Genomic DNA, 14,086 nt, shown 5'->3' with positions numbered 1-14,086 from the left:
ACAGAATTGTGCACCTTAAATCTATGTAACTTTGCTAACATTTATCACCCCAATAAACTTTAACTAAAAAAAAAAAAAGGAGGTAGAAGAGATTGTGCTGTGTCATATTCTATGCGTTGGTGTTGTAAAGCACTGAACATCATTTGTTAAGGCCCCAAACTGAACACAAGATGGCACTGTAATGCCAACTTAAGAATTTATCACCTAGAGCTCGAGTTTTTCATACTTGCTTTCTTGTTTGTAATTTTGGTATCTGTTTGCTTGGTTATTTGTTTTAAAACTTCAGAAAAGAAATTCACTTGATAACAAAAATTTGACAATTGTCACTGGTCCTACAAATGTATGGTAACTGTATCAGAGTTGCTCTTAGGGTACTGATTAGCATGATATTTCTTTGCAAGATCTGGCCATGTCGTTCTTCTTCACCATTATAGCCACAATGACTCTGACAGAGTAGACATTTCATAAATATTTGTTGGATGAATTAACCATACAACCAACTGTCCAAATTTTAGTATTAGCATATCTAACATATATTACCTGTTTTTCTGTTGTGTTTGTCCTATTATTTTCCTCTTTTTTTCTTTCAGCTGCTTCCCTTTCCCTGGAAGAAAAAAATGGAAAGAAACATTTCAACCAAAATGAACAAAAAACTTAGAGATCTGCTTTTTAAAAATGCCGTTTTCTTAAACTGATGAGAAATGATTATTACACTTTAAGATTCACAATTAAAGGCCAATGTTTGAAAAATACTCACAGCTTTTCCTTACACATAGCACATTTATTGCCATGTGTTTTGCCATTTGGATCCCGGACAGGGTTACTTTCTCGAGTGCAGATAAGTTGTCCATTTTTCATTTGGCTTCTAAACTCATCACACATATCCTGAAAAGAAGGAAAGAATACATTGGAAATGGCTGTTTTCATAAAGTATTTGACTGGACTTGAAAATCTGAAGATTTCGGCTAAGAGTCAGGCAGCCACTTAACCTTGCTATGAAATGGGAGTATAATGGCCCATGAAGATTTCTACAGCCTAATTCCTGAAACCTGTAAATATGTTGGCTTTCACAAAAAGGAGGAACTAAGGTCCAAGACGGAATTAAAGTTACTAATCAGCTGACAAACCTTAAAATAGAGAAATTATTCTGGATTATTTGGGTAGGCCCAATGTAATCACAAGGGTTCTTATGAGTGAAAGAGGGAAGCAGAAGAGTCAGTGTCAGAGTGATAAAACATGACAAAGTTTCAACTGACTATTACTGGTTTTAGATGGCCACAAGCCAAGGAGTGCAGGCAGCCTCTAAAAGTTATGAAGGGCAAACAAACAAATCCTCCCCTAGGAGCCCTGCAGACACCTTGGTTTTAACACAGGGAGACCCAATTAGGACTTCTGAACTCCACATGTATATGAAAATAAATTTGTGTGGTTTTAAGCCACTGGTGGTAGTAACTTGTTATGTAGCTAAATTTCATTTTCCCCACCTATAAAATAAGATTTAAAAAAATGTATTTGATCAGGCTGTTGAGAGACTTAAATAAACTACAATTTATAAGAGAGCTTTGTAAAGTGTTAGACTGAAAAGTCTCCACTTAGCATTAAATTTCCACACTGAACGAGTTACCAGTGATATTTACATTAATGATGGCTTCCGAACTAAGGGCAAGATCTTGGTTGGCAACACTGACACACTCTTTCTATCTTTTTGATAGCCAAGTGTCCACTTACAGAAAGACCATTCTTTCAAAAGCTAGTTAATGACTCACCTTTCCTGATGCCGATTCAGTCCCATTTGATCTGGAGCCAGAATGCTGGTTTTTTTCATCTGCTTCTCTTTGCCTGGAAGACAAAAGAGTCAATAGTCATCTTGTTAACACATACTCAGGTTTCAAAGGAGCCATGGAGTTTATGTACCATAAACCAGTTCCTGCACAGAGAATCTCTCTGCCTGTCCCCATGATGGATAGTCAGCTCAGTTATTTCATTTCTTTTCTTTTTTTTTATTAGTTTCAGGTGTACAAAACAATGTAATAAATATTTATCATTTATATCCCTCACACAGTGATAACCTTCTTTCCCCATCTACTACCCCTCTGACATCGCATACAGCCATTACATTTCCACTGTCTCTATTCCTAATACTGAACTCCACTTCTTGTAACCATATATATATATATATATAAAATTGTGGTTGACATTCATTATTATTCAGCTTCAGCTTCAGGTATACAGTGCAGTGATCAGGCATCTATCATCTATATCATCCCTGAGGTGGTCTCCCTAATGGGAGCCATTATGGAAAACAGTATGGAGGTATCTCAAAAAAAAGAAAATAGAACTACCTTATGACCCAGCAATTCCACTTCTAGGTATCTATGCGGAGAAATTCAATACTCTAATTCAAAAAAATGTATGCACCCGATGTTTATTACAGCACTACACACAATAACCAAGACATGGAAACAACTGAAATGCCCATCGGTAGATGACTGGATTAAGAAACTGTGGTGCATTTATACAATGGAGTATTATGCAGCCATAAAGAAAAATGAAATCAGCTTAGTTATTAAGAAGCTCCCTCATCACTGGTAGGTTAGATCAACTCAAGTAATTTCAAAGTCCCCTTTATTTGTGTCCAAATGTATCTTCCTATAACTTCCATCCTTTAGTCTTATTTCACGTTCTCAGGACAACACAGAACAAGCCTGCTGAATCCATTACTTCTTCCTGATATTAAGCCTTCAGCTATTTAAAAGAAAGCTTCAGGTCTCCAAGTCCAGCTTCCATAGGTCTTTCACCTTTTCATCATGAGCTGTGGTTTTTAAATTCCCCACCAACTCACCATTCTAGTTCCTTGATATGTATCTCAATCTATTATCATATTATTTCTTAAAGTATGGAGTCCAAGACCCTAGAAGGGAGACAAGCGATCTAGAAAGTACCTTAGGATCATTTTTAAACCTGATAAATTTTTAATGTTAGTGGTCCTTAAGTCTTTAGGTGCTTTAAGAATCATCTGTACAATTTTTTGAAATTCAGATGCAGTAACCATCTCAACAGTTGTATTGACAAGATCTAGACTGGGATTCAGTGACCTAATTTATCACAAGCAAGCAACATAATTCTGATGCATTTTGCCCAATATCCAAATACTGAAAATCTCTAATACACGTATTTCTCTTTCAAACTTTCTTTAGTTGTGTTTTTTTTTTTTTTTCACAAAACAAACATATGTGTGAATCTATATAACACAAATATGTGTACACACACACACACACACACATATAGTTTTTAGGGAGCTCCCTTTGAGTATGTAAGAAGTAGGGAAGTGGTAGTAAAATATATCCTGAAGATTCAATCACATATTAATTCATGAAATTTTAATCAAGTAAACTAATGGAAAAAGAGGGTGCCTAGAATGATTCACTTTGGTGGACTTATAGTCAGGGCTTGCTCAAAAACTTTCAGTGGCCTCCAATCACACATAGACTAAAATCCAGTGTCCTTCTCTTGACCTAAAAAGCCTTACATAATCTTTCCGAACTCATATCTCACAATTTTCCAAGCAATGATCTTGATATACAGTGACCTCCTTTGTGTTTCTGAGCTTGCTAATTTCATACAAATCTTCAGATCTCTGTGTTGGTTCTTGCTCTGCCTGAAATGTTCTTCCTCCAGATAATCAAATGGTTCATTTCAGTCCTTTTTATAGGTCACCCTCACATGTCAGGCCTTCCCTGAACGTCATAAACAAGTAGCAACTTCAATCCCTTTCTGTTACCTTATTCTGCTGTATTTTTCTGATTACCATCTGGCCTTGTGTTATGTAGCTCTTTCCTTATTTGTTTATAATCTGTCCTCCCTGTATTATATTATAGATTCATAATGGAAGGAACTTTGTCTTGTTCCCTTGAAGTATACTTATCCATGAATTGTGCCTGTGACATAGTAGACAGTCACAAACCATTTATTGTCAGATAAATGGTTTCCAAAGATTGTAAAAAATTATTCCATTTATGTTGTGTTTTGTCAAATACTCCAGGTAAGTAGCGTATAACATAGGTGACACTGATCACATCAGCAAATTTTTATCTTAATAATTTTCTACATCTGAGAATCATCATTTGTTCTTTCACAAAATTATCCACTATTAATATGTGATGCATCAACAAACAACAAGTGCTGGCGAGGATGTGGAGAAAAGGGAACCCTGTTGCACTGTTGGTGGGATTGCAGGTTGGTGCAGCCACTCTGGAAATCAGTTTGGAGGTATCTCAAAAAACTGGAAATGAAACTACCTTATGACCCAGCAATTCCACTCTTATGTATCTCTCCATAGAAATCCAAAATGCTAAATCAAAAAAATCTATGCCCCCCTGTGTTTATTGCAGCACTATATACAATAGCCACGACATGGAAACAACCGAAATGCCTATCCGTAGATGAATGGATGAAGAAACTGTGGTACATTTATACAATGGAGTATTACTCGGCCATAAAGAAGAATGAAATCTTACCACTTCTAGGATGGACCTAGAGAACATTATGCTAAGTGAAATAAGTGAGACGAAGAAAGACAAATATCATATGATCTCACTTATATGTGGAATCTAAAGAACTGAATAAATGAGCAAACTAAACAGAAATAGTCTCAGACATATAGAGGAAAAACGGAGGGTTGCTAGATGTGAGGGAGGTGGGACGAAGGAGAAGTTGAGGGGACTAGAAAGCACAAATTTGTATTGACAATATTGCCACGGGGATATGAAAGACAGTTTGAGGAATACAATCAATAATATTGTAAAGATTTTGTAGGGTATCAGATGGACACTTGTCTTATTAGGGAGACCATGTCATGGATGGTGTAGATGCCTGATCACTGCACTGTACACCTGAAGCTGAGGCTGAACAATAATGAATGTCAACTATAATTTTATATATATATAATCATGGGATATGGAGTACAGCATAGGGAATACTGTCAATGGAATTATAATAGCTGTATGCGATGTCAGAGAGGTAATAGATGGGGGAGGAGGGTCATCACTTTGTGAAGGATGAAATGTCTAACTATTACATTGTTTTGCACACCTGAAACTAATAAAAAAAATAGTAAAAGTCATTAAAAAAATGTGATGCAGAAAGAAACAAAGGCACAACTGAAAAGTTATTTCAATTATGTTTGTCTTATCTGCAAAGTATAAGTTGTGCAAAGGAGCAACATGTTATATTATAAGGGAGCCTAAATTATTTATTATTATTAATGGTGATACCTATTATTTACTGAACATTAATGGCAGCGCTAATAGTGCCGACTCACGTTCACTGCATGCCTACTTTGTGCTAGGCACTATGCTAAGAGTTTTACGTGGCTCTTCTCATTTAACTTTCAAAAGAAACACTATTAGCTACTATGATTAGCTACTATGATTATTGTTGCCTTTCCCCCATTATAAATATGAGCTGATTGAAGCCTCGGGAAGTGAAATAACGTGTCTGAGAACGTGGAGCTGAAATAGCCATCCGATACCATAGCCCTGGCCCTGCGCCACTCTGCCACCCTACTTCTATTAAAGCATTTTTACAATGTGAATAAATCATAGACTGGTGTTCAGAAGAACTGAATTCTAGTTTCATCTCTGAAGCTTATTTCCCCTTGAGACCTTGAACGGAAAAAAAAAAAAATCAGTAATTCTCATCTGTAAAATGCAACTTTTGGATTAGATTTTCTCATATGGCCTATACTACTACAATATTGTTATCATTTTTCAAGGAGAAAGGTGAGAAAAGTGTGTGTGTGTGTGTGTGTGTGTGTATAGAAGCATTAGATACTTATTAAATACATATCAGTCGAGTGCCACAATTAATAGCATTGTAATATACGCATCAAATTTTAGAACTATGATGGATACCTTGATGGATACCATCAAGGTCACCTAGAAAACCACCTCAATATACAGATGGGATGGACAGTGGTTATGTTACTTGCTCCAGTAACACAAATAAAGAGTGGTTGAATTGGTTCATAAAGCACTCTAATTCAGTACCATTCACCAAGGGAAAAGAAATGGAACACACCCTGGATTATGCAATAAATGTGCCCCACATACATGACAAGAGACAACTCTCTTGAACTATGTGGGTCAACTATTCCAAATGGCCATCACAAACTCTCCCTAGGATATAGGCACGATTATCCAGGATGATGGCACTTACAGGTCACAGAATTATGATAGAACATAGAGTAGGAATCAGCCACTGATTAGCTACCCTTGCTAGGGCTCACTGCTCCTTCAGGGAAACAAGAGAAAGAGATAACATTTTGGAATTAACAGAAAGAATGATTTTCATGGAGAGAGCCCTAAGGAAATAAGAAATAGCCATTCATTCAGCAGGAGTATGTGGCTGTCTTTTAGACATGCCTGTTGAGAGAAGTACTTACAGTATCTCTTTACACATGGTACACTTATTGTTGTATGATTTGCCATCAGCATCACGTACAGGATCACTCTCCCGGGTACAGCTGAGTCTTCCATTTTTCATGTTTTCCCGAAACTCAGCACATTGGTCCTGAAAAGAGAAGAGAGCAGGCCTTCTGGATTACTTGGTCTGTTGAATTGTTATTAAATGTGTTAAACCATTTGAGTAAGAAAAGTTCCTGTCTACCTCCTCTTATATGGAATATAACCTGTAGGATTGCTATCTACACAAAAAGAGGGGCTGGAATCATCCATGTTCTAAGAGGTCAGCTGTCACGGCTAATAATGTTGCTTTTAAGGTTTTATACAGGGAATAGCTGGCTGGGATTTAATACCATAGATAAAGGGTCAGTAAAGTATAGCCTACAGAACCAATCTGTTCCGCTGCCTATTCTTATACATAAAGTTCTATATATAAAACTTGAAATGGACCCACATTCATGCATTCATTCACTTACATAATACTATTTTCGGCTGCTTTCCCACAATAGTGGCAGAGTTGAATAGCTGCAACAGAGACCATATAACCCACAATGCCTAAAATATTTGCTATCTGGCCTTTTACAAAAAAATAAAAAGAATAAAAGCTGACCTCTGTTGTGGATAGAAGGGAGAAAGAAATGAGCAAAAAGTTATGCAAAATGCTAAGGAAGATAGGTTTGAGCAAATTATGGATAAGACAGATAAGGGGTCTTGACATATCTATCTCTTGAAAGTGAGAACTCAGCCTCCTAAAGGAGAAAAGATGGAAAAACAGACAAGCCAGAATTTATCAAGGCGAATATTGAGCCTGTGTTGGATCTGGAAGCAAAGAGATGGTCTTGATATCCCAAGGTCAAAGGAGAGAAATAAAATGTCTGTAGTCTTACAAAATTGCGTTTACATGCTCAAGGAGTGGGCCTGTATGCAACATTGTCATGCTGGCACTCAGGAATATCTCAGGAGACATGCTATACACTTCCCTAGGCTGTTTTATCTTGTCCTTGTAAGAGTCCTGCTACACTTGAGTTCAGTGAGATGAAGTAACCTATTTAATGCTTCATAAGACCCAAGTGTCAGGGGCAGGGCTGTACCCCCAACTATCTGACTCCAAAACCTTGGATCAACAGAAACTATACCTCAAAAAAGTTGCTCCATTCAGGAAAAGAGAATAATAAAAGAAAATGAAGAGCTGATGGGAAGCATCTCCACCACTGACTCTCCTAAGATAAATTACTGACATGATAGCTGGATTATATAAAGAGGAGCGAGAGTGCTTGTCAGGAGATTGGGATAAAGTCGCCATGTTAATTATTTCCAGGTTGAAAAAAGTCAACATGAGCCCTAGAAAGACTAAAAATTGTTGAGGTATTTACTACCCTACAGTCTTAAGGGGACACTCCCATTCTTCCGAGGACACTTTCATATGCAGTGCTGCACACATTCACCATTCACCCCAGGCCATGTCACGGTCCCACTGTGAGTTGAGCCCACACAGGTTATGAAAAGTAGAGGTGCTCTTACCTGAGCTTTCCCTCTTTCACCACCATTGGAATCATGCCCTGTAGCAATTCTCTGATTTTCCTGTTCTTTTCTCTTTCTCTCTTCATCTTCTTTCTGGCTGGAAATCAGAAAGTGGGAGGTAGGGAATAGTAGATTACAGAGAGTGGAGTGCATTTCCATGAGTTTCTCATCATTTGACCTGATTAGATTGGCATAGAATTCACCAGCACTTACTGAACATCTACTATGTTGCAGGCCCTCTTTGAAAATAAAAAGATGAATTCCATGGGGTCCTTTTGTCTGGAAGAGCCCTCATCTCAGTAGAAGGAAACCAATATTTATATAACCACAAGCAAGAGCAGGTGAGCAATTAATTAGAATTTCTTAAATGCTCTCTGTGAATCTCCAGCTGGATTGCTCTCAAATACCTCATAATCAAGAGGTCCCAAAATAAGTTTCTTTTCCATGAAATGTGTTCTTCCTCCTGGATTTTCTGCCTTTCATGAAGAACAAAACACTGAAATGATCTCTAACTGCTCCCTCTCCTTCAGCTCAGATAGCTGTTGCCACATTCATTTCACCTTCACAGCGTCTCCCATGATGACCCGCTCACTTTCTGTCCTATTTCCCTTGCTCTACTTACTTCTTACCGGGTCATAACAGACCCCTACCACCACCAGCATCATTCTGATTTTTAGTCCCTTCCTTCTCTTTTTCTCCTTCTTACTGCTGACATACGAATCTTCCTAAAAGACCATATTTATGCCACTTCCTCTCCTACCTAAAAATTTCAGCTTCCCACTATACATAGAATTGACTTCAAAATCCTTGATGTGGCATTCAAAGCTGGTGAAATGGCAAAGTTCTAACTCCACTAAATGACCTGTATTTTGCATACTACAGTTTTCTTAATTTTAGGTCTTTGCTTATGCTGTCCTCCTCTTTTCCTCTCATTCCTTCCAATACTGCCCAGATAGTATCCCAATGAGGAAGTCCAGTTCTATTCCTTCAAAAAACTTTCTATTAACTTTTCCTTCCCTGAAGTACCGTAACACACTGTACACATCATTTTTCATTGTTCTGTCTCCCCTTTGTATTAGACTAACTAAAGTCCAAGTCTAATCTCTAATAGCTATGATTTCGAGGAAGACTGTTTCATTCATCTTTGTATAATCACTAACCATGTTATACATTATAGATGTTCAGTAAATGACTGTTGAATCACAAATATTTTAGGTGTATTTCCAAACACTGTGTAAAAAGCAGTTTTTCATTTCCTGAAAATGTGATATTTTTTAAAATGCAGGTAGAAGAGTTAGATTGCTGGTAACATCTGTGTGTTTTCTTCCCAATAGGAATTATAAAACAATCCGGAGAAGGGATTGAACTGACAGCAAAGGATTTAGAATTTTATCAGGAAAGATGTGATCTATTGATAGGCTTTCCCCCAAAACTAACGGAGAATATAACTTAGTCATATATTGTCTAATTCTAGAATTGTGAATCTTAACCTTCATAAAGACAGATTCACCTAAAAATGCTTTACAGATAATTATTTGTTGCTTTTATATGTAAAGGAAGGACAAACAGTATTTATTATCTTCCTGGCTATTTGCCTCCCCAACTCTGTCAACCCACAGCAGGAGCTTCGTTTGTGCACTCACAAGACTGATTTACACATGGCACACATGTTGCCATGGGTCTTGCCATCTGGGCCACGCACAGGATCATTTTCTCGTGTGCAGAAAAGATTTCCATCTTGCAAAAGGCTCCGATATTCATTGCACCTATCCTAAAAGGAGGAGAAAAGGCAAGAGCTTGGGTATTTTCTTGGAAATTACTTTGTGGGGTTCCTGGAAAATGACCGAAGGATTTTTTTTTTCCTGGCAATTGTTACGTTCAATTCCTACTAAGCACACAGGACTTAAAAGACAGTTTCTCTTTTATTTTCCTTGAGATTTAGCCCCCAAGTCCATACTGAACCTACAATCACAAACAAGCAGGAATCTTTTAATAAAGTAGGTTCTCTGATGACTGGTCACATTCCTTACTCAGGGTTTTAGTGTCCATCTCTGTTATAGTGCAATGGCAACATTGAACATGCCACAGAATCAAAAAAATTCAACTTCAGACAGAACTTCAAAGTTTATCTGGTCCAACCGTCCATATGATATCTCAATCCCCTTTATATCGTGCCTGCCAAGAAGCTGTCTAATTTGCTTTGGCACACCTGCAGTACTAAAAAGTTCATGAGCCTTCAGATAGTTCATTCCAAAATTTCTGTTAGATAGTTCCTACAAATTAACCATAGTGTTACTTTTGGGAGATCTTGAAAAATAGTAAGTCCTACAGGATCCCTACTCTTAGGGTTTGATTTTTCTAAGATGTCACTGCAATTGGGATGAATATGTTTCTTCAGACCAGTAAGCAAAGTCAGAGCATTTTACTTCCCTCCGAGAAAATGAGAATATTTTTCTCCTTCCACATGAGAGTCCTTCAGATGTGTGGAGAAAACTTTCTTGTCCTTCTCCCAGAACTCCCTATGTTCTTTTCCAAGAGCTAAACATTCTTCAGATACTTCAGTCATTCTGTTTCAATCATCTGTATCATTTCTTATGCTGAATTCTTCCCCTTTCCTAAAGAATTTAACATAATATTCCAGGTATGTCTGGACAAGCACTAACGTGTTGACAACTATATCCGATTGTTAATTTTAATTCCAATGTGCCACCAATAGACCTCAGCTGAGGGGTGTTGCCTCTCTGTACATCAGTTACCTCATTTATAAAATGAAAATAATAATAGAATCTATTCCACCTGGTTAAAATAATAATGGCCAGTATGCACTAAGTGTTCAATATATGTCCTGGATTGTTGTGAGAATAACGTGAGATAATATACGCATGTATATAGACAATGACTAACATCTAGGAAGTACTCAGTAAATGTTAGCTCCAGAGTTATATGAGGAATTGAGAGAGAATAACCAAATCACTTAAGATCATACAGTTAATTACTGGTGGCAATTGGAATTGCATTTGTGGGGGTTTCTTATTGTTTGTTTGTTTGTTATATCTTTTAGTTCAAGTTGAAACTCAATGAGGACAAACGTGAGTTTTTCTCTTAGCTCTGCTTTAAGGTTCACTGCCAGATTCCTTAATTGGTCATATTTAGTGAAAGAAATATGATACGAGAAGATAGTTTGTTGATAGTAGCTAACGTGAAATCAGAAATTGTCTCATTCTGAAGAATTTCCTGTTATAGATGTTGAAAGTGAGTCATATGACCTATGCATACTATTTTTAAATTCAGACTTACAATTGTGGGAAATACACTTGTAAACAAACTAATCATAGAGAATTCCAAATGTGATGCTTTTCTTTAGAAATGATTTTTAATATCAAAACTTTTTGATAGGGGCAAGGAAATGACCATAAACCTGGAAAAATATACCTGGAGTCAACCTTTATGAAATCAAGAAAACAGTATTTGGGAAAGTTGCTTTTCTTTTTTTCCCCAAATGCTGGCACCAGAAATAATTAAAGGTAAAATAAGAAACACATCTGGTTTGACCAAATGTAGTCATCTAAAACTACACAGTATGTTAGAAATGATGCTAGATTTGGTGTCAGGAAGTCTAGGTTTGAATTGTATTGTTTCCACTTTTCAATTATGAAATCTATGGAATATGAAGATATGGATTCTGACACCAATATTCCCACTACCTTTCTAAGCAAGTTCTTCTTTCTTTCTCATTTTAAATCTTCATTTAAAAGTATGGGAATGAAGTAAATCAGGAGGTTTGCAAACTATGACCTGTGAGCAAAATCTGGCCTATCAACTTTTTTTTTAAAATAAAGCTTTATTGGAACACAGCCATGCCCATTTGCTTGCATATGATCTCTGGCTTCTTTACAGCTCTAACAGCAAAGTTGAGTATTTGTGTCACACCTTAAAATACTTTCTGGCCCTTTAAGAAAAGTATGTCAACCCCTGGACTAAATGAACCTTGAGTTCTTTCACATAGGTTTTCAGTAATCTCATGAGTTATTTTGAAAGAGAAACTGCAAAACCTCATCCTTTCATTGTGGTATGAACCTTCCATGACAGCTACCTTTTCAGCTTCTCTCTTAACTTTTATTCTGGATTCAGCTTCTTCTTTTTCTCTTGCTTCTTGCTGGCTGTAAGAGAGGAGGGCGTTGGAGGGGTGTGAATGATTCCTAGCTCCCAATACATATTATCCCAACGGGGAAATATCTCTAGATAAAAATATTCCATTACTTCCATAGTTCTAACAACGTAATTTGGGAGTAGAAAGGTAAATGCACACCCATACATATTGTTCTTCTTGTTTTTAATGTTACTTAGAGAATAAGATACTAATGTCATAGCAAACCAGTAAATAAATTTGCACTATAATATTTCTTTTAGAAAATATACTGTCCTCCCCAGAAAGCAGCTAGAATACTTAAAAATAGTGGGTGGATATTAGCATATTTTCAATTGGTTAGACCCAATCAGTACATCTTTGTGTTATTCATGACAGTATGTACATGAAGAACAGATCCTTGCAGGCCATTAACTCTGGAGAATTTGTCTTTAGCATGTGGTCCTCCCTTGATGGTGACGCAAGTACCTTTCAGAACACCGAGAACACTACAAAGAAATATGCTAACTATATGGCTTTATCATAGTAGATCCCCAAACTCAGTGCAAAGATAGCCTTCATGTTCTACGTCCTAGAGAAAACCTTCAATGACATCTCTCTCGCCCAGCCCAGGCCCGTCTTCTTCTACACTCGGCAGTGGCAGTGGCCGTGGCTCAACTCACAAGAAGGCCTCACACATGGAGCAGGTGTTGCCATGGATTTTCCCATCAGGGCCCTCGATGGGGTCGTTCTCTCTGGTGCAGAAAAGTCGTCCGTTCCTCAAAAATGGACGGTATTCACTGCACAGCTCCTGACAAATGAGAAGGGATTTAAGAACCAGGTAATTAAATACTGGAAAGCTCCCTCCATATTACTCCTTTGAAAACTATCATATAATGCCCCAGGACATAAAGGATGTGTGGAAAAGGTGATGCAGAAGATGGCTATTAGCCACGATGCTTTTCAGAGACCCGGGTCACATGTTATTTGGAATATAAGATTGCTGTTGTGCATCTCATTAAAAGAACTTCAACTCAATTCAAATATTATTCTCTGCTAGGCACTATGAGAGATATCAAGGATAAATTATTCTCTTTTGTAAGGAAATTTGTGGTAGGCAGGATAACACTCCCAACCCCCAAATTTGTGCAAGTCCTAACACACAGGACCTGTGACTACATTATCTTGCAGGGAAATAGGGACTTTGCGGATGTGATTGAAGATGGGGAAATGAAGATGGGGGGATTATGCTGGATTATTCTAGTGTGCCCATGTAATCACAAAGGTCAGCCCTTAGAACTGGAAGAGTGAGACAGAAGAGATAGCGAGAGGGAGATGTGATTACAGAAGAACAGTCAGAGATGCAATGTTGTTGACTTTGCAAGTGACGAAGGGGTCCAAGAGCCAAAGAACACGGAGAGCCTCTAAAAGCTAAAAAAAGCTAAGTGACAGATTGTCCTTTAGAGATTCTAGAAACGAATGCAGCCCTGCCAACCATTTGATTTTGCCCAGTAAATCCACGTCAGACTTCCAACCTAAAGAACCATAAGATAATAATTTTGTGTTCTTTTAAGCCACTAAGTTTGTGGTAATTGGGTAGTGCAACCATAAAATACTAATGCAGATTTGTTAGTTTCTTTGGAGGAAATACATAGAAGCATCCGTAAGTTAGAATAAAATGGATGATATAATTGAGAAATAAAGGAAAATTGCTGGCATAATAGATAATAGAGTTATTACATATATTGTATAAATGGGGAAAACCTTTAGGGAACAGCTAATACTTATTCTGAGCCATGAAAAGTGGCCAGAATTTCAACAGATAGAGGGAAGGGACATTCATGACTGAGTGTGAGCAAAGCCACACAGAAGGTAAAATTCATTGCATGTATAATACTGAGGACTTAGAAAGATACGCGAGGGACTGTGCTGTTACACGTGGATAAGTTCCTTAGGACTTCATAAAAATAATATACGT

At 37.4% G+C, this 14,086-nt stretch overlaps 1 protein-coding gene across 2 annotated transcripts in view; it reads right to left on the bottom strand.

Annotated features, from left to right (window-relative positions):
• Positions 1-14,086, bottom strand: part of SPINK5 (serine peptidase inhibitor Kazal type 5) — a 91,422-nt gene that overhangs the window by 15,516 nt on the left and 61,820 nt on the right. For both annotated transcript variants that reach the window (XM_019738993.2, XM_019738996.2), the window contains 8 exons: positions 12,792-12,919; positions 12,076-12,142; positions 9,626-9,753; positions 7,983-8,079; positions 6,443-6,570; positions 1,767-1,839; positions 758-885; positions 541-604 (listed from right to left, as the gene is read on the bottom strand). In XM_019738993.2, the coding sequence (XP_019594552.2) occupies positions 541-604; positions 758-885; positions 1,767-1,839; positions 6,443-6,570; positions 7,983-8,079; positions 9,626-9,753; positions 12,076-12,142; positions 12,792-12,919 (813 nt within the window). The remainder of the gene's footprint in view (positions 1-540; positions 605-757; positions 886-1,766; positions 1,840-6,442; positions 6,571-7,982; positions 8,080-9,625; positions 9,754-12,075; positions 12,143-12,791; positions 12,920-14,086) is intronic.

The sequence above is a fragment of the Rhinolophus sinicus genome, linkage group LG10 (assembly GCF_036562045.2).
Source record: "Rhinolophus sinicus isolate RSC01 linkage group LG10, ASM3656204v1, whole genome shotgun sequence".
Lineage (NCBI taxonomy): Eukaryota > Metazoa > Chordata > Mammalia > Chiroptera > Rhinolophidae > Rhinolophus > Rhinolophus sinicus.
Note: the sequence above shows the minus strand (reverse complement) of the source record. Positions and strands in the feature narration are given on the sequence as shown.